At 40.3% G+C, this 21,386-nt stretch overlaps 2 protein-coding genes across 3 annotated transcripts in view; one reads left to right on the forward strand and one right to left on the reverse strand.

The window, feature by feature from the left end:
* LOC106085895 (bromodomain-containing protein DDB_G0270170) overlaps positions 1-21,386 on the forward strand; it is a 252,082-nt gene that overhangs the window by 110,861 nt on the left and 119,835 nt on the right. The gene's annotated exons all lie outside the window — the stretch shown is intronic.
* LOC131996676 (carboxypeptidase B) overlaps positions 4,019-21,386 on the reverse strand; it is a 37,366-nt gene continuing 19,998 nt past the window's right edge. Inside the window, exons 3-6 of the mRNA XM_059366343.1 lie at positions 17,228-17,506; positions 5,067-5,268; positions 4,330-4,993; positions 4,019-4,264 (exon numbers count right to left, since the gene is read on the reverse strand). Of these exons, the coding sequence (XP_059222326.1) occupies positions 4,019-4,264; positions 4,330-4,993; positions 5,067-5,268; positions 17,228-17,506 (1,391 nt within the window). The remainder of the gene's footprint in view (positions 4,265-4,329; positions 4,994-5,066; positions 5,269-17,227; positions 17,507-21,386) is intronic.

Consider the following 21,386-nt stretch of genomic DNA (forward strand, 5'->3'; position numbering starts at 1 on the left):
TACAGCATGCCTTTCAGCCAGCCTGGCCGGTCGGCCAACTATTCATCTGCAAAGACTATTTATTTCATGTATTTGTTTGAGGATTCCTTATTTTTCTTTCTCTTGTTTTCTTGGTGTTCTTTTTTTTCATTTCTCCGCTATTGAGTATAGAAATGCATTTTCTGCTATAGAGAGCGAGAGAGATTAAGTTGGGATCATTATCCAAGCAAATTGGTTTATTTTTGGTTGAATGATTCTTGTTATTTCTTGTTTTTTAATTATTTCAGAAATTCAATTTCATCTGTTGAAAACATTTTGGGTCTGCATTTTTGTGTGCGTGTGTGTGTGAGTGGGTGGTTTTGTTGGTAAATGCGCATTCTGGTGAATTTGTTGTATTGGTATTTTGATTAAAATGCCTAAAAGTATGCTTTAAATATTTAATCAATAGATTGTTTGTGGATTATAACCTCAATTGGTTTAACCCATTGAAAGATGGGAAGGTCATCAGTGTTATTTTTGAAGCTTATAGAATAAAAGTTCATGAAACGTATTAAAACATAACAAGAGTCATTTTCAACAATACAAAAAAGAATTGTGCCTTAGAGGGACTTAAGTAGAAAAATGGGGAGGTCGGTTTGCATGATAAACTATATCAGATTTTGGACCATACTTATAGTACGAAATTTCAGTCAAATCAGATAAGAATAGCGCCCTCTAAAGGCTCAAGAAGTCAAATCGGGAGGTCGGTTTATACGAGAGTTATATCAGGTTTAGGGCCGACTCAGACCATATTCCGCAAGTATATTGGAGGGCATAGAAGAAGCCACTGTGCAATGTATCAGATAAATCGGATAAGAATTACGCCCTCTAGAGGCTCGTGAAATAAAATCGGTGGATCGGTTTAAATGGGAGTATAGCAGGTTTTAGACCGATTTGAAACATACTTGATATATCCATTAAATGTCATAAAAGACGTCATAGTTCCAAATTTCAGCAGAATCAGATAAGAATAGCGCCCTCTAGAGGCTCAAGTCAAATCGGGAGGTCTGTTTATATAAGACTTATATCAGGTTTAGGGCCGATTCAGACCGTATTCGGCGTATATTAGATGGCATAGAAGAAGTCAGCTAAATCGGATAAGAATTACGCCCTCTAGAGGCTCTTGAAGTAAAATCGGGAGAACGGTTTAAATGAGAGCTATATCAGTTTAGGCCGATTTGAAACATATTTGGCACGTAAGTTGGAGATCATTGGAGAAGTCATTGTGCAAAATTTCATCAAAATCGGAAAATACCCTACATTTTTTGATATCGGATAGGGGGGCGGACCCTCCCCCTTAACCTGATTTTCAGAAACGCCAGGTCTCGGAGATGGGTGGTGTGATTCAAAAGAAATTTTATGTGCCCTCTTATAGTAACCAAAAATTTGGTATCCAAATTTCGGGTTGGGTGCATTGGGAGGCAGCCCCACTTCGCAAACCTATCAAATATATATATGTACCAACTACGACAATATGGGATTCAAATGAAAGGTATTTAAGAGCAGGAAACGTATCTGATATCCAATTGACGGACCAAATGTTTGGGGGACGACCCCAACCCCAACCCTAAATCGGACATATTTACCGACCACCTCAATATGGGACTTAAATAAAAGGTATTTGAGTGTAAAATACGAATTTGATATCCAAATGTGGAACGAAGTGTTTTGAGGGGCCGCCCCACAAACACCCCCCAAAGAGGACAAATTTACGACCCTAGCAATATGAGTCTCAAATGAAAGGTCTTTGGGAGTAAATCACGATTCTGATATCAATATTCGGGAAACAGTGTCTATGGGGCCACCCCACCCCCATAACCCCACCCAAATAGGACATATTTGCTGACCATTGCAATATGGGTCTTAAAGAGAGTGGAGCTCGGTATTGATAGTTTTTAGGGCTCTTACCCCAAACCGGACATATTTACAGACTTTTGCAATAAGGGGTTTGGGAAGGTATATTTGAGATTAGAAAACGAGTTTGTTACCCAATTTTGAGGCCAACGGCTATATGGGGTTCAAATAAATTATATTAAAGAGTAGAGTAGGGAACCACCCCAATCCTCAAAACACCCCTAAATCGGACATATCTACCGACCATGTCAATGTGGGGCTCAAATGAAAAGTATTGGGGAGTAGGGCCGATATTGATATCCACTTTCGGGACCAATTTTCTGGGTATCTACCCCTTCCCCAAAACACCCCACAAACAGGAATTATTTGGCAATATGGGGCTCAAATAAAACGTATTTGGGAGTAGAATGGGAATCGGTTATCCAAATGTGGTACCAAGTATTTGGGGCACACCCCTCCACCAAAAACACCCCCAAAGAGGACAAATTTACCGACCATGGCAAAATATGGCTCAAATGAAAGGCATTTGAGATTAGGAATCGAATTTGATAACCAATTTTGGCGCTAAGAGTTTGGGGGATACCTCATCCCATTAACTCACCTTAAACCAATGGCAATATGGGGTTTAAATAAATTGTATTTGAGTTTAGAGCACGATGCTGATATTTTTTTTTAGGGCTAAGTGTCTGGGGGACCACCGCACTCCCCAAAACACCCATAAATCGGACATATTTACATATCATGGCAATATGGAACTCAAATGAAAGGTATTGGGGAGCAGATCACGAAATTGATACCCACTTTCGGCACCAAGTTTCTGGGGGTTCACACCACCCCCTAAACCCGCCAACAACCACCGTGGGGGCCTTCCCACTGCCAAAAACCCAATGAGAATATCGGGCCCAAATAAAATCTTTTAGGAATGGAGACCATCTAACATCCAAACCTTAATAACCCTAAACCCTCCGAGTGAATTTATTAATTGTTTAAAAATGAAATATTTCCGCTTTGTTTGGTTATTTGTTTTTTGTCTGTTCCGTATAGACTCAAAACGGCTGAACCGATTTTCATGAAATTTCACAGATGGTAGAGTTTGAACCCCCGGTGAAAATAGGGTACTACATTTTATGATGTCCGAATGGAGGGGAGGGGTGGGGGCGGACCCTTCCCATACCCTAATGTTCAAAAACGCCAGATCTTGGAGATGGGTGCACCGATTTAAGCGAAATTTTGCATGCCACCTTATGGTACCCCGAAAACACGAATTTGGGAAATTGGAATAAAATTTTGGGGTCAAATAACCTGGGGGACGCCCCATCCCAAAACCCACCCGAACGGACATATTTACCGATTGGGACAATATGGGTATCAAATGAAAGGTATTTAAGTGTAGAGTACGAACTTGGCATTAAAATGTCATCCTAAGTGTCGGGGAGTCCCCCACCTCCCAAAAACATCACCCAACAGTTCACTCTAACCGATTTGGGCAATATGGGTTTCAAATGATAGGTATTTAAAAGTAGAATACAAATCTGGTATAAAAATTGATTTTTTGGTGTCTGAATGCCCTCCCCACCCCTCAATAACTGCTCAGCAGGACATATTTACCGGTTGGGCCATTATGGATATAAAATGAATGGTATTTAAAAGTATAGTACAATGCTGATATAAAAATGTATTCCTTGGTGTCTGAGGCACCCTTTTTAGTTGTTGAAAATAAGTATTCATATATATATTGGGTTGCCCAAAAAGTAATTGCGGATTTTTTAAAAGAAAGAACTTTAATCAAATATACTTTTTTACACTCTTTTTCTAAAGCAAGCTAAAAGTAACAGCTGATAACTGACAGAAGAGAGAATGCAATTACAGAGTCACAAGTTGTGAAAAAATTTGTCAACGCCGACTATATGAAAAATCCGCAATTATTTTTTGGGCAACCCAATAATATCCATATATTATAAGAGAAGGCGCTGGGGAGCGGGCCCGTTAGTTTTCTATAAAAGTAAAACTTTGGCAAAAATGTCTATTAAAATGACCATTTATTTAAAAATTACTTTAAAAATAATTTATTATGTAAAACAACTAAGCTAATACAAGAAAAATAAATATTTTACTTACTATAACTACAAACTACTAAACACAACAATTATTCTAACTTATTGAGGGCTAAAGCTATAGTTCTCATAAATTCATAGACCTCTTCGCCAGATTCAACAATGTAGTGCGGAGGCATTAAATAGCCATAGCGTCCTTGATCTTTCAAAAAGACATTGTAGACAAAGTGGGGATTAATGCGATGCTGAACCCAATCGGCAGAGTTGCCGGCTCGGGCCAATTTCAGGCGATAGCTGGAGCCCACACGATATTCGGCTTGATTTAGACGACGGAAATTCTAAAAAGAAAGAAAAATGGAATGGGTTAAAATGTTCTTTTCAAAAAAAAGCTTGTTTATCTTACCACCATAGCCTTGCGCCCTGTGGCATGTAATTCCTTTTGATTATCCGTCACAAAGTCGGCATCCCCCCATGGGTAGGAAATGTCCTGGCCATAGCCACTAAATGATATGTAGGCTCCCAAATAATCCTTCATATTCAACATGAAATTTTTCAAAGCTCTTGTCTCTGGCTCCGAGAATTTCTTGGGGCCTTTGTATAAATTTTTACAAGGATTATCCGAGGAACCCGAACCTCCCCATTTATATTCGAAATTTCTATCTAAATTTACACCAAAACAACCTGTCCGAGTATCAAAATGACGATTCTTAGTCCACAGACGATCTGTTATTCTGGCATATTGATAGCCATCCGGATTGGCCACAGGCAGAAAATACCAATCGATATTGCGCATATACGAGGGGCCGGTTTCCCATAAATGCACCAATTTTGAAATGGCCAAAGTAACAGCCGCTGTACTCAACCAATCTCTGCCCTGCATGCCACCATCAATAAAAATGGCCCAATTCTCGGGGTCGTTGTTGGAAAATCTTAAAACCTCCAGTGGCCGTTTATTGTTGGTCACCCCAATTTGTACTATTTCAGCCTGTTCTGGGTAGGTTTCCAGTATGTATTGCATAAATTGTTTGATTTCCATGACATCGTGATAACGATTCCAATTCATGGTGCTGCCTGAAACAAAAGTGGGCAAACAAATTTAATTAGGGAATATTCTGTTGAGATTATTGGCAGCTTTTCCACTTGCCTTCGATATCCAACCAAGGCATATTAACATCGGTATTGTTGACCTCCATGTAGGTTTCATCTATGGCCGCTTCAAGATCATCGATCATTATGTTGTAGGTAAAATCACTTGTGGTCATGTACTCCTTGGCCTTGGCGGTGTTTTTGAAATCAATCAAAATATCCACACCATCCTGATTGACATTCCAGACTTCATTGCCTGTGGGAAGAAGAGAAAAACAAAGCTGTCAATGCAAATCTTCAACATTTAGAGAAATTTAAAATTTTAACCATGAAAGGTAATTAAAAATTATTTTTCTCATAATGTTATTTCTTTAGAAAATCTTTTGAAAAGATAAAAAGAAAATGATATAACCCTTCGAAATATTCGTCTAAGGCTCCATAGAGTATATTCTTGATCATTTCGACATTCTGAGTCGATCTACCCATGTTCATCCGTCTGTCAAAATCATGATAGCGGCTGAACGCGTTAAGCTAGCCGCTTGAAATTTTGCACAACTACATCTTATTGATGTAGCTCGTTGGGGATTGCAAATAGGTCATATCGGTTCAGATTTAGGTATAGCTCCCATATAAACCGTTCTCCCGCGTTGACATCTTTAGCCCCTGGACGCCGCAATTTTTATACGATTTGGCTGAAATTTGGCATGCGTTATTCGGTTACGACTTCTAACAACTGTGCAAAGTACGCTCCAAATTGGTCTATAATCTGGTATAGCTCCCATATAAACCAATTTCCCAGTCTAAATCAGTCAATAACCTGGTATGGATCCCATATAAACCAATCTCCCGATTTGACTTCTTGTGTCCTTTCAAGCCTAAATTTTTGCCCGATTTGGCTGAGATTTTGCATGCGATGTTCTGTTACGACTTCCAACTTTTCCAAGTATGGTCAAATCAGTCTATAACCTGATTTTCCGATTATTTTTGTTCGGTTTCTAGAACTAAATTAATTTTGTATACATTTTTAGCTGAATACATGGTGGTGGATTCCCAAGATTCGGTCCGGACGAATTGATAAAATTGGTTAAGTTCAACTTGTAAAGGGGGATTTTTTTAGCTATCATCTTTTTGGCAACACAATGTATCCAGAAAAATTCACAGTTTGGTGCGGTTTATGGGCTGGTGGCATTATTGGACCGTACTTCTTCAAAGAGAATGCACATGGTAACGTAACTGTGAATGGTGGGCGCTACCGTGAGATGATATCCAACTTTTTTTTTGCCAAAAATACAAGAGCTTGACTTGCATGACATGTGGTTTCAACAACATGGTGCCACATGCCACACACCACGCATAAAAATTGGTTTATTGAGAGGCGACAAGGTCAAATACCTGGTTTTATCCTGGACAGTAAACTGAATTGGAAGTGTCATATTAAGGACCATACTGAAAACTATGTAGACGGGACGTAGGTTCGAAATGGGGTTTAAATCCGAAAATAGTCCACTGGCTATACAGGAGCGTGATAAGACCAATACTTACTTACCCCTCACTAGTTTGGTGGACTGCGATGGAGAAAAAGTGCAACATTAGGAGTATACAACAGGTTCGGAGGACATGTTGTCTTGGCATAGATGGAGCGGTGAGGACCACTCAAACTAGAGCAATGGAAACCATTCTACATATCCGACCCATAGACATACAGTTAAAAAGTGTGAGCTATTGCGGCTATGAGACTGGGAGAATGGATAGAGGATAGGAGCAGATCATACCATGGTATAACCGAGGCGACGATAGGAAACCTGGAAGGAATGGAAGACGTTTCCGATCGGATACCTGAGACGACACTTGAGGCACTGCTGCCATCGGCATAGTCGTGGATTGTAGGAACCCTAGTGTTGCCATCTGGAAGATCATGTTACATGGATGAATCAAAGCTAGAGGACAGAGTGGGCCTGGGGGTCTAAATTGAGAACCCAGGGACTGAGATCTGTTTTAGACTGCCTGACCTTAATACGGTCCCGCCGGCGGAGATCCGGGCGATCACGGAATGCGTGAGGTGGTGTGGTGTTAACGCGAGGACTACGAGAATGATCATCTTTACGGAAAGTAAAAAGGCCATAAGGGCAATAACAACCTGGACGGTAAGATCAAAAACAATCTTGGATTGTAAGAAGAAGATAGACGCCTTTTCTGAGGATGGCACGATCGGCATCGTTAGGGTGCCGGGCCATAGCGGTGTAACTGGGAATGAGAAAGCAGACTTTTTGGCAGTAAAGGCCAGAGGATTACCGTCTATAAACTTGGTTAACCTGAAGCCTTTCGGGTCGACGCAGTCCGATTTAAGGGCGTGGGCGACGAATGCGCATGTAACCTTGAGGAACAGCGAAACGGTCGGTAGGACGGCGAAAATCCTATGGGGAGACCCAGATCGTGGGAAGACGAGGCTTTTGCTGAAATGAAGTAAGAAAGAGGTCAGTACAGCCCTCGGTATCATAACGGGACACACGAGATCACTTATGTAAAATCGGTGCGGCAAGTGATAGCATGTTTGGCGGGCATGCGTGGAAGATGATGAGACGTTGAAGCATTTTCTATGTCATTGTCCGGCTTTCGCGTCTACCAGATACCGGATTATAGATGGATACACAATACCAGATATGAGATATGAACCAACTTAGGGGCGTGGAATGGAAAACTATTAAAGATTTTGTAAGTAGCACGGATTTCCTGACTTAAATTTTCTTTTTCCAGTTTACTTCTTTAGTATTTAGAGCTCACAACAAGCCGATGTCCAAAAGGGCATGGGGCGGATTAATATCCGTACCCTCTTTTCAACCTAACCTGCAAATTTGCCCATGTGCTGTCCGATTGAAGTTTAAGCTCAATGATAAGGGGCCTCTTTTTTTATAGCCGAGTCCGAACGGCGTGCCGCAGTACGACACCTGTTTGGAGAGAAGTTTTACATGGCATAGTCCCTCACAAATGTTACCAGTATTAGGAGGGGAAAACCACGGCTGAAAATGTTTTCTGATGGTCTCGCCAGGATTCGAACTACGGTGGCCTCCGAGCTTGCTTATGTAAAATAGGTGCGGCAAGTGATATCATATGTAGGGCATGCGGGGAAGATGAGGAGACGTTGGAGCATTTCCTATGTCATTGTCCGGCTTTCGCGTCTAACAGATACCAACACTTAGGTGGGGACTCAATACCAGACATGAGCCAACTTAGGGGCGTGGCATGGAAAACAATTAAGGATTTTGTAAGTAGCACGGAATTCCCTACATAGATTTTCTTTTTCGATGTTACTTCTTTAATATTTATAGCGCACAACAAGCCGATTACTGTCTTAGGTGTATGTCCATAGTGGCATGGGACGGATTAATATCCGCACCCTCTTTTCAACCCAATCTAACCTATTGAGAGGCGAGTTGGATGAACATTTTATTTTACAGTCGGGACAGGTCAAATGGCCGCCTGTGCGAATTAACGCCTTTAGACTATTTTTTGTGGGGTAATGGCAAAGCTCATGTCTATTTAAACAAGCCCCCTTCAATTGACGCATTGGAAGACAACAGAAGGAAGCATTTATTCTTGGGATACCAGCCGAAATGTTGGAAAATGTATGCCAAAATTGGACTAAGCGGATGGATCATTTAAGTCGCAGTCACGGTCAATAACGGGACACATAATTGCATGAAATAATCTTCAAACATTAAATCGTACTATCGATTCGAATAAAGAGTTCATGCATTCTTATGAATTTTATGCGTTTTTTTCTAGAAAAACTTTCTTATAGCTCTTAAATAATCACTCTTTAGAAAGTTATGTCAAGTTTGTTATATTTGATATATTTGATATATTTAACCTTAAAACAATATAGTCTTTCATTTTGCTTCTCTTTCGGGACTTAAGGTTAATGATTGACGAATGTTTGCAATGGAAGAGTAAATCCAGAAGATACCACAACACCAACTATGGTATGAATCGTTTTGATCTCTTGGTTAGGGCTTCAAGGACCGTACATTGGTTGGTTGAATTGATATAGAATTCATTGCGAAAACGCCTTTGTGATATAGTTACAACACTAACCAAGCTTTACACTCAATGTTCTCTTTCCAATTGAAGTTATGTAAAGTAATGCAAGTTGTCCAAGTAACTACATTGACTTCCATGACATACACATGTTTCTGTCCATCTATGATCTAACGATACCAATAACATTTTAATCCATAGGAATGCTCCCAGTAACTCAGACAAGATAGATTTTTTAATTTAAATATATAAATAAAATATAATATTATGTAAGATAATCTCTACTAATTTACAACAAGAATATACCAACGAATCAAACACGTTTTTAGACATATTTTAAATTTTATATGCCAGTTGAGTTTTAAAAGCCATGAATCTCATGAATTTAAATGTTCCTTTTTTTGGTAAACTTATATAAGGCATTTGGCTATTTGATGGGATATTGCTAAAAATGTAGGCCAATCTAACCAAGTCTGTGCTTATGTTGTTGGCCTATAAATTATGGCAAGAAATGGAAATTTCTTTAATTTCTTTGATTTAGCAATTTATTTCAAATACTTTAGGTTTAAGACAGCAGGATTGATGATCACCGTAAATAACTCAATCTGTGACATTTGGATACCAATAGGAGGGTTCTAAAAAGTTCCATTTTCAAACTGTTAAACCTTTCACTACGTATGTCTTCTACAGAGTACTCGTACATGACTTTCAGAGTCCTCTGATCACTACTCTTACTAATTTTGTTCTATTTTTATTTTGTTTGAGTGTATAATAGCACTTTTCTTATGTTTACATATCAATGGTGAAAAGAACAATTCGTGTTTGGGCCATTTAATATTGACGCTGTCGGCGTCATTTCTTTCATTATAGACCACTACCCCCTTTTTAGTGTTATCGCTTTAAAACTGCAGATATAAGAAACTATCGGTTCTTTGATAAATAAAAACTAAACTTCGTGGTTTGATGTAATAATAGCTGACCCGGTGTGCTTCGCATTCCGCCTATGACGTCGAACGGCTGGGTTTAAACCCTGGCGTGAACATTAGAAAATTCTTCAGTGGTGGTTATCCCCTTACTAATGCTGGCGACATTTGTGAGGCATCCTGTCATGTTAATACTAAGTGGTGTCGCTATGCGGCACGCCGTTCGGATGCGGCTTAAAAAGGACAACCCTTATCATTGAGCTTAAACTGCATTCACTCCCCTGTTCCTTAATGGAATGTTGATGGAAAATTTTGTAGTAGAATCTTATATTGTCGCGTTTGGTAAATATGTCCATCTGGGCATAATTTTAGGGCGTGGCGATTCCCCGGGAATTGATTCAAATTTTATAAAATTTTAGTACTTTGCTCCGCAATACCTTTCGTTTGAGTTCCATCTTGTCCCGTTCGGTGTACTTGTCCATTTGGTGCATAGTTTTGAGGTAGGGCCACCCGTCTGGGCCACGAATCCCAAATTTGTATATAAGTTTCGTATTCTACTCTCAAGTACCTTTCGTTTGAATCCCACACTGCCATGATCTGCCTACATATCCGTTTGGGAGTGATATTTGGGGTGACGGCCCCCCTGGGACGTGTCCGTTTCTGTGAGTTTTAGGGTAGGGCGTCCCCCACGGTTATTTGACCCCATAGTTTTATATAAATTTTGTGTTTTGGGTTACCATAAGGTGGCATACAACTTAAATCGATGCACAGATCTGCGAGATCTGGCGTTTTTTTAAATTGTGGTTAGGGGGAGGGACCGACCCCTAGCGGATATCACAAAATGAAGTGCCCTATTTCCACCAAGAGGCTAAACTCTACCATCTATGAAAATTTCTTAAAAATCGGTTCGGCCGTTTTTTAGTCTACTCGAAGCAAAGAAACTAAGCGCAACACTTTCTGTAACCGGCCCGCTCTATTAGACTTTCATGAGCGCCACAAGAAAAATATGTTTCTTACTTACTAACAAGACTAGAAATGAAGAGGTCTACTGCTTTGCTGTCATTGGCTAGAACAGACGTCTCAGTCATTGTGTCCGTCATGACAGGTCACTGTCTAATCGGAAATCATGCTGATAAACTGAAAGTTGCCTGCAACAACTTCTGCGGAAGCTGTGAGGACATCGAAGAAGAAGAGGCTATAGAACACCTTTTGTGTGTGTGTCCCACACTAGCAGTCCGAATGAGTTCCACTTTAGGTTCTTATTCTTTGAGAACCTGTCTGATTTAGCGGATGTGAACATTCACAAGTTGTTGGGCTTTTTACAGCGCTCTGGTTGGTCTAACGGTAAGAACTAGAAGGCATATTCCTTCTTCTGTTCCTGTGGTATCACAATGGACGAAAAAGTCTAAGTAAGTCTGATGGCAGACTTACAATTAAACCTAACCTAACCTTACCTACTAACAAGTTATGCGACCCCAAAGGCCTACGGACCTATAAGCCTTACGTCCTTTCTACTCAAAACCGTGGAACGTATTGTGGACACCATGATAAGGAGTAGAACATCCAGCGAACTGCCCAAATACAAACAACATGCCTACGTCAAGGGAAGGTCGGTGGAGACTGCCCTGCATGAGGTTGTGCAAAAAATATAAGAATCCTTCGATGCCAAAACGTGCACACTGCCGGTATGCATTGACATCGAGGGGGCTTTTAACAATGTGTGGACCGACACACTGATTCAATCCTAATACCAGTTTCGGGTGGACCCGGTCCTTAGAGACTGAATAAATCATTTGCTAAGGAACAGGTCCCATAACATAAATGTAAGGGAGAAAGTGGCACAGTGGGGTGCCGCCATAGGGGCATTTTATCGCCACTCCTATGGGTGACTACCATAAATGACCTAATACGGATGCTGACTGAGGAGGGATATGAACTCGTCTACTACGCAGACGATTTTATAATACTTCTAATGGTTAAGGATCGGAACGAGCTATGCAGAATGGCCGAAAGGGTCTTGCATATGGCACACGACTGGGCTACACCTAGGGGTTTCAATGTTAACCCAGAGAAGACCGATATCTGCCTGTTCACGGGGAAGACGATGATGGGCCAATTTCACGCACCACGTGTCCTCAATAGAACGATTTCGATATCTCACAAGGTTAAATACTTAGGTGTGATTTTGGACAAGAAACTGAATTGGTAGTGCCACATTCAGGAGCGTACGGAGAAGGTTCACAGATGTTGGACACCATAAACGGGTCATAGGCTCGAAATCGAGCCTGAATCCGAGGATAGTTCAACGGCTCTACAGGAGAGTGATTAGACCAACACTTACTTCCGCCTCAGTAGTTTGGTGGACTGCGATGGAGGAAAAGCACAACGTAAAGATAGTGCAACAGGTTTAGGGAACATGTTGTCTTAGCATAGGCGGAGCGATGAGGACCACGCCCAATGGGACTCTGGAGACTATTCTAGATATCCGACTCAAAGACATACAGATTAAATGCGAGAAAGCCACTGCGGCTATAAGATGGATATATTAATGGATTGAGCATAGGAGCAGCTTATACCATCGCGGTATAATTGAGGCGATGATAGGAAACCTGGAAGGTGTGGATCGTATACTTTAGACGAGACTTTAGGTCGAGTGCAAGGCACTGCTGCCAGCGACACCGTTTTGAATTTACTGAATCCTAGTTTTGCCATCTGGAAGATCATGTTACACGAATGGATCAGAGGAGGACAGTGTGGACATGAAGGTCTACATTGAAAACCCAGGGACTGCGATCTGTTTTAGACTGCCTGAACATAGTCTGGTCCTGCAGATAGAGATCCGGGCGATCATAGAATGCGTGAGATTGTCTGGTGTTAACGCGAGAATGTCGAGTGTGAACATCTTTACGAACAGTAAAGTGGCCATCAGGGTAACAAGAACCAAGACGCGTTTTAGCGTCTTGGAGTGTAAGGAGATTAACGCCTTTCTGAGGATGGCACGATCCGCATCGTTTGAGTGTAAGGAGTAGCGGAACAAGAGGAAATGAAAGAGCAGACGTTTTGGCAGTGAAGGCTGGAGGACTGCCGCCAATAAACTTAGTTAACCCGAAGCCTTTCGGGTGGTTTGAAATTTGGAATGGTTAGAGCTGAGGTGTTTGCGGCATCTTGTGCAATTTCAAAGTCCTAGATTGTCTGAGCGCTGTTTGGAAGGCCGTTAGAGTTGGTCACCTCGATATTGTGGTCCGATTTTCAATTTTTTCTTGCTGGATAGTACTTAATTGGATTGGATTGGAACTACGATATCCCTGGTAAAAAAGTTACATAGACTTCTATTCGGATGGCTCCAAACTAAACGACCAGATGGTCTTTGGGGTGTACTCTAAATATTTAGAACTGTTCATATCGAAAAGTTTACCCGACCAATGCAGTGTGCATCAAGCGCAGATCCTTGCAGCAATTACAGAAAGATAAATATGGAAAGATATAATGTCATTACGACGATTGACATAAATATCTTCTCAGACAGCCAAGTAGTCATTAAATCCCTGGAGACCGTTTTTCTGAACACAAATACCATCCTCAGCTGTCGTAGATCTCTGAACGAGATGGCTGAACAGTTCAAAATTCACCTGTTCTGGGTGCCGGGCCACAGAGATGTCCCAGGGAATTGCAAAGCGGACGAGTATATGAGACTAGGAACTACCCTATACATTCCAGGCATGTCGGAATCTGTGGGTATGCCTCAAGCGACATGTAAGCTAAGTTTTCAGGACCAGGCCCAGGGACCAGGCCCAGGGACCGTTCCAAAACTATATGGCCCAATCTAGACTTGAAGAGGTCTACTGTTTTGCTCTCATTGACTAGAACAGACGTCTCAGTCATTGTGTCCGTCATGACAGGTCACTGTCTAATCGGAAAACATGCTGACAGGTTGAAAGGTTGCCAGCAACGACTATTGCAGAAGCTGTGAGGACATCAAAGAAGAGAGACTATAGAACACCTCATGTGTGTGTGTCCCGCACTAGCAGTCAGAAGGTTCTCATTTCTTTGAGAACCTTTCTGATTTAGTGGATGTGAACATTCCGCAAGTTATTGGACTTTTTAAAGCGATCTGGATGTTTTAAAGGTAGGAACTAGAAGGCATATTCCTTCTTCCTTTCCTGTGGTATCACAATGGACGAAAAAGTCTAAGTGAGTCTATAGCAGACTGCCACTTAAACCCAACCTAGCCCAAAGAAATCTCATAAAGAGGTCGAATGTGACAGTTTTTAAAAAAAAAAAATTATCTTGGAGAGAAATGTGGCCACCATGGTCACATGGAAAAAGATGGCCCTTCCAAATTTGGTCAACAGACAGGTCTCGATATGCTCTATCCACTCATGTAGGTTATTAGTCCAAAAAGATTTCCTAACAAAGTCGAATATGGCCATTTATTAAAAATAAATTATGCTGGAGAGAAATGTGCCATGGTGGCCACATTTCTCTCCAGGATCAATTTTTTAAATTAAAATTTCATATTCAACCTCATTAGGAGCTGTCTTTGGGTACATATCTTATATGACTGGATAAAGCATCTCGAGACCTGACTGCTGACCAAATTTGAAAGGGTTATCTTATTCCATGTGGCTATGGTGGCCACATTTCTCTCCAAGATCATATTTTTTTTTAATAAATGGCCATATTCGACTTTCTTAGGAGACCTTTTAGGACTAATAGCCTACATGAGTGGATAGAGCATCTCGAGAATTGTCTGCTGACCAAATTTGGGAGGTCCATCTTTTTCCATGTGACCATGGTGACCACATTTCTCTCCAGGATAATTTTTTTTTTTAAATAAATGTCCATATTCGAATTAGTTAGGAGATCTTTTTGGGCTGTATAGAGCATTCCAAGAACTGTCTGCTGACCAAATTTAGTAGGGTCATCTTTGTCCATAAGGCCACGGGGGATACTTTTTCAAAAAAAATTGCTTTTGCCTATAGAAAATTAGTTACTAATCTCACATGTAGAGGGTCTTTGGCGGTTTTTGTCTCGGCTAATTATATTCGAATTTATTTTCACATACAACAAACATTTTCACGAATGCGATCTATGCAACCCGACCAAACTTAGCTCATTTTTACTTGTTTGTTTCATTTGTATACCCTACACCATAGGATGGGGGTATACGAATTTCGTCATTCTGTTTGTAACACCTCGAAATATGCGTCTGAGACCCCATAAAGTATATATATTCTTGATCGTCATGTCATTTTAAGTCGATCTAGCCATGTTCGTCCGTCTGTCTGTCGAAAGCACGCTAACTTTCGAAGGAGTAAAGTTCGCCGCTTGAAATTTTGCACAAATACTTTTTGTTAGTGTAGGTCGGTTGGGATGGTAAATGGGCCAAATCGGCCCATGTTTTGATATAGCTGCCATATAAACCGATCTTGGGTCTTGACTTCTTGAGCCTCTAGAGGGCGCAATTCTCATCCGATTTGACTGAAATTTTGCACGTGGTGTTTTGATATCACTTCCAACAACTGTGCTAAGTATGTTTCAAAACGGTCCATGTTTTGATATATCTGTCATATAAACCGATCTTGGGTTTTGACTTCTTGAGCCTCTAGAGGGCGCAATTCTCATCCGATTTGGCTAAAATTTTGCATGATATGTTTTGTTATGACTTCCAATAACTGTGCTAAGTATGACTCAATTCGATTCATAATCTAGTACAGCTGTCATATAAACGGATCTTGGATCTTGATTTCTTGAGCCAATAGAGCGCGCAGTTCTCATCCGATTTGACTGAAATTTTAGACGTTGTGTTTTGGTATCACTTCCAACAACTGTGCTAAGTATGTTTCAAAACGGTCCATGTTTTAATATAGCTGTCATATAAACCGATCTTGAAACTTGACTTCTTGAGCCAATAGAGCGCGCAATTCTCATCTGATTTGGCTGAAATTTTGCATGAGATGTTTTGTTATGACTTCCAATAACTGTGCTAAGTATGATTCAATTCGATTCATAATCTAGTACAGCTGTCATATAAACCGATCTTGGATCTTGACTTCTTGAGCCTCTAGAGGGCGCAGTTCTCATCCGATTTGACTGAAATTTTTGACGTTGTGTTTTGGTATCACTTCCAACAACTGTGCTAAGTATGATTCAATTCGATTTATAATCTAGTACAGCTGTCATATAAACCGATCTTGGATCTTGATTTCTTGAGCCAATAGAGCGTGCAATTCTCATCTGATTTGGCTGAAATTTTGGCATGAGGTGTTTTGTTATGACTTCCAATAACTGTGCTAAGTATGGCCTAAATCGGTATAGAACCTGATATAGCTGCCATATAAACCGATCTGGGATCTTGACTTCTTGAGCCTCTAGAGGGCGCAATTCTTATCCGGTGTGGCTGAATTTTTTTGCAACGTTTTCTCTCGTGACCTTCAACATACAGCTCCCATATAAATCTATCTCCCGGTTTTTGCTTCTTGAGCTCCTACAAGGCGCAATTCTTATCCGAATAAACTGAAATATTACACAATGACTTCTACAATGTTCAGCATTCATTTATGGTCCGAATCGGACTATAACTTGATATAGCTCCAATAGCATAACAGTTCTTATACAATATTCTTTGTTTGCTTAGAAAGGAGATACCGCGCATAGAACTCGACAAATGCGATCCATGGTGGAGGGTATTTAAAATATATTTTCTCTCACAGTATTTTACTTGTATTTATTTTGTGTGTTTCATGGAATTATTAGGGATGTAATTCGATGTTTACAAAAGGTTTTATTATATTTGATATCAAACTGTAGCCTTTACAAAACTTTGCATTACTTTTAATATTTGGTGGCCTTCAGGTTGCTAAAAATTTTCGTTTCAAATCTACATATCAAATTTTCGCATAGTATATTTTTAAATTTTTTTTATGAATTTGTTCATGCTAATTTCAGTTTGCTTCCGCGCTTAAGCATCGTTAAGAAAATTTTCACCGTTATGAAGAAGTGAAATTTATTTTATTTAGAAATTTTGTTAATGTCTATATTATTCTGGTTTCTTGTATTTCTTTTTTTGCATTTTCCTTTTTCACCAACTTTTGCATATTAAACATTTTATAAATATATATCTATTTTTGTTTCCATTTCTAGTTCAAATATAGAGAGCACTATTATGAATATATTTTGATTGCATTTATTTATTTTTGTTAATTTTTCCTCTCAGATCATCTTCATTTTTTTTTTTTTTATTTTCTCAACACTAACCAAATAAACTCCAAAACTCATTCAAAGCTTTGCTTTGCATATTTGGTTCATGCACTTTCCACAATTGATAACCAGGATACCGTTTCACTGAAGGATCACTGCGATAGCGTCGATTAATCTGATACGTCGAGGAGGGTGAGAAGATATTGTAGCGTCGTATATCCGTTGGCCCTACCAGCCATTGTAGACTTTCCACGGTATTATCGTATAAATCCTCATTATTGAAAAATAAGGAACTCGCATCGGCAGGATTGCGTAGCAAAATAATCAAACTGTCATCTTTTAACACCCTCCAAATGGATAGCTGGCGACGTGGCCAGGTGAGCGGCAGAAAAACGATAAACACAATCAAAACACATTTGGCCAAAGACATTTGTTAAACATTTATTTAAATGATCTATGCTTGTTCTTTCTTTTGATATGGAACTTTTGTATTCTTCTGCTTTTTTTTTTGTATAACCGAAAATGACAAACTTTGGTTAGAATTCGACGAATTGAACTAGAGAGCGCGGCGTTTACAAACAAACTGATTTGAGCAAACTTCTAATATGCTGATCGTGGCGACCTAGCAGCCAACTTGCCGGTCATGTCAAGTGGTTGTGTTGTTGTTTTTCCCTCTTGTTTAAGTTCTATCTCTTCGGTTTGAATCTCCATATCTACTTTCATAGCTAGCTTTGTTTCTATGGTATTTGAATTTGGTTATAGCTTGTTAGGTGCGTGAGTTGGTCTATGTTGTTAGAATTTAGCTGCAAGCCCTTACACATTAATATGTTTTTGTTTTTAATTATATCCCTGCAAATGTTTGATCTTTATTGGTGGGCATTTTCTCACCTTTAATCAGTTGAATGTTGCCAAAGATTTTTGGGTCAATTCCAAAGAAATTCTAAACATGTGATTTGTCTGTCTCGTGCCTTTGATGGTTTTGAGGTCATTATACTTTCTTTTGGTTTTGGCTTCCCATGATCATTAAGGGGGTTTTGTATTGGCTTATTACTTTATCTAAGGTCAAGACATGGAAGCAAAGAAAAGCAAGAATTTCTGCCAAACGAAAACGGAAATTTCATACTCTCTCCGATTAAAAGGTCATTGAGATCTGATTAGTTTCTTAGTTTGTGATATCAACTTAAATATGCAATATTGTCTAGAAACATTAGAGTGGGTTCTGTTATGAAGTATTATGTTTGGACTTTTGTTTCTCAATGATAACCCAAAGAAGACTGAAATCTGCCTGTTCACGAGGAAGACGAAGGTGTGCCAATATAACGCACCACGTTTCCTCAATAAGACGATTTCGATATCTGACAATGTCAAATACTTAGGTGTGATTTTGGACAGGAAACTGAATTGGAAGTGTCACATTTAGGAGCATACTGAGAAGGCTCACAGATGTTGGGCCCTATGTAGACGGGCCGTAGGTTCGAAATGGGGCCTGAATCCGAGGATAGTCCGCTGGCTCTACAGGAGCGTGATTAAATCAATACTTACTTACGCCTCAGTAGTTTGGTGGACTGATATGGAGAAAACGGGCAACATAAGGACCATACAATAGGTTCAGAGAACATGTTAGTTGGTATGGACGGAGCGATGAGGACCACGCCCACTAGAGCACTGGAGACTATTCTAGATATCCGACCCATGGACATACAGTCTAAATTTGAGGCAGCCACTGCGGCTATGAGACTTAAGGCGATGGGAGAATGGATTGAGGATGGGAACAGCTCATACCATCGCGGTATAATCGAGGCGACGATAGGAAACCTGAAAGAAATGGAAGAGGTTTCCTATCGGATACCTGAAATGAACCTTGAGGTCGAGTGCGAGGCACTGCTGCCAGCGGCACAGTCTTGAATTGACGGAACCCTGGAAGATAATGTTACAAGGATGGATTAAAGCTAGATGACAGAGTGGGCCTGGGATTCTACATTAAGAATCCAAGGACTGAGATTTGCATTAGACTGCCTGACCATAATACAGTCCTGCAGGCGAAGATTCACGGAATGCGTGAGGTGATGTGGTGCTAACGCGAGGACGTCGAGTGTGAACATCTTTAGGGACAGTAAAATTTCCACAAGGCCGATAACAACCAGGACGGTAGGGTCACGATCAGTTTGGCAGTGTAAGAAGAAGATTAATGCCTTCTCTGAGGATGGCCCTAACGGAGTAAGGGGGAATGAAAGGGCAGACGATTTGGCGATGAAGGCCAGATGACTGCAGTCAATTAACTTGGCTAACCCGATGCCTTTCGAGTTGACGCAGTCCGAGTTAAGGGCGTGGACGACGAATGCGCATGCAACCCTGTGGAATAGCGAAAATCTTGTGGGGAGACAAAGATCGTGAGAAGACGAGGCTATTGCTGAAATGAAGTAAGAAGGAGGTTAGTATAGCTCTCGGTATCATAACGGGACACACGAGCTCACTTATCTAGGGTTGCCCAAAAAGTAATTGCGGATTTTTTAAAAGAAAGTAAATGCATTTTTAATAAAACTTAGAATGAACTTTAATTAAATACTTTTTACACTTTTTTCTAAAGCAAGCTAAAAGTAACAGCTGATAACTGACAGAAGAAAGAATGCAATTACAGAGTTACAAGCTGTGAAAAAATTTGTCAACGCCGACTATATGAAAAAACCGCAATTACTTTTTGGGCAACCCAATAAAATAGGTGCGGCAAGTGATAGCATGTGTAGGGCATGCGGGGAAAATGATGAGACGTTGGAGCATTTTCTATGTCATTGCCTGGATTTCGCGTCTTACAGATACCGGAACATAGATGGGTACACAATACCAGATATGAGCCAACTTAGGGGCGTGGCATGGAAAATAATTAGGGATTTTGTAAGTAGCACGGAATTAAGTGAGAAATTCCGTGGTGGTAGGTTCTTAAGACTGTTAAGAATTAAGCACGTTTTTAATTGTTTAGACCCCTTGTCAAACATGCCGAATATGGTCCAGATCGAGCATTGCTTGAGGCTTCTATTGTTTCAAGAATACATATTGGGGTATCGGGTTTAAAGCTATCGGGGTAGGATTTGGCGTTGGCAAATTTTAGCCAAATCAATTGAAAATTCAAGCTTCTAGGGGCTCAAGAAGAGTTTGAGCCCCCGGTGAAACTAGGGTACTACATTTTTTGATATCTGAAGAGGGGTCGGACCCACCCCCCCTCAAACACACATTTTGAGAAACATCAGATCCCGGAGATGGTTACACCGATTAAGGCGAAATTTTCCATGTTACCTTATGGTACGCCAAAAACATGAATTGGTATAATATTTTGGGGTCAAATAACCTGGGGGAACGCCCCATCCCAAATCCCACCTGAACGGACATGTTTACGGATTGGGACAATATGCGTATCAAAAGTGGCATAAATATGCCACTCTAACTGTCGGGGGGTCCCCCACCTCAAAAACACCTCCCAATATCTAATTCTGAACCGATAACTAGCAAACTTCTCAGATTTTGTGGTAGTCGTCGAGGAAAGCGTTGTGCAAAATTCTGGCAAGATTGGTCAATAAACGCGCTTGCTGTGACTTTATCGGGCGAACATATATATGGCAGCTATATCTAAATCTGTAGCGGTTTGAACCAAACTTGTGGAAGTCGTCGAGGAAAGCGTTGTATAAAATTTTGGGAAGATTGATCTATAAATGCGCTTGCTGTGGCTCTAGGAATAAAAATCGTGTGATTTATATATATATATGAGAGCAATATCTTAATCTTATCCGATTTCTATGAAATTCACCGGTAATGTAGGGAGTCAAGAGAAAATCCTTCGTGCCGAATTTAGAGCGAATCGGTTGACAAATGACAATTTTATTGCATTATTACTTCAAACCGGACGAACATATATATGGGCGCTATATCCAAATCTGAACCTATTTTTTCCAATTTCAATAGGCTTCGTCTCTAGGAAAAACATGCCTGCACCAAATTTGAAGACAATCGTATGTAAACTGCGACTTGTACTTTGTACACCAATAAACATGGACAGAGGGACAGACAGACGGACATAGCTAAATCGAATCAAAAATTGATTCTGAGTCGATCGGTATACTTATCAATGGGTCTATTTCTCTTCCTTTTGGGTGTTAGAAACAAATGCACTAAGCTATAATACCCTGTACCACAGTGGTGGGGTAGGGTATAAAAATAATATATG

This window comes from Stomoxys calcitrans, chromosome 4 (genome assembly GCF_963082655.1).
Source record: "Stomoxys calcitrans chromosome 4, idStoCalc2.1, whole genome shotgun sequence".
NCBI lineage: Eukaryota > Metazoa > Arthropoda > Insecta > Diptera > Muscidae > Stomoxys > Stomoxys calcitrans.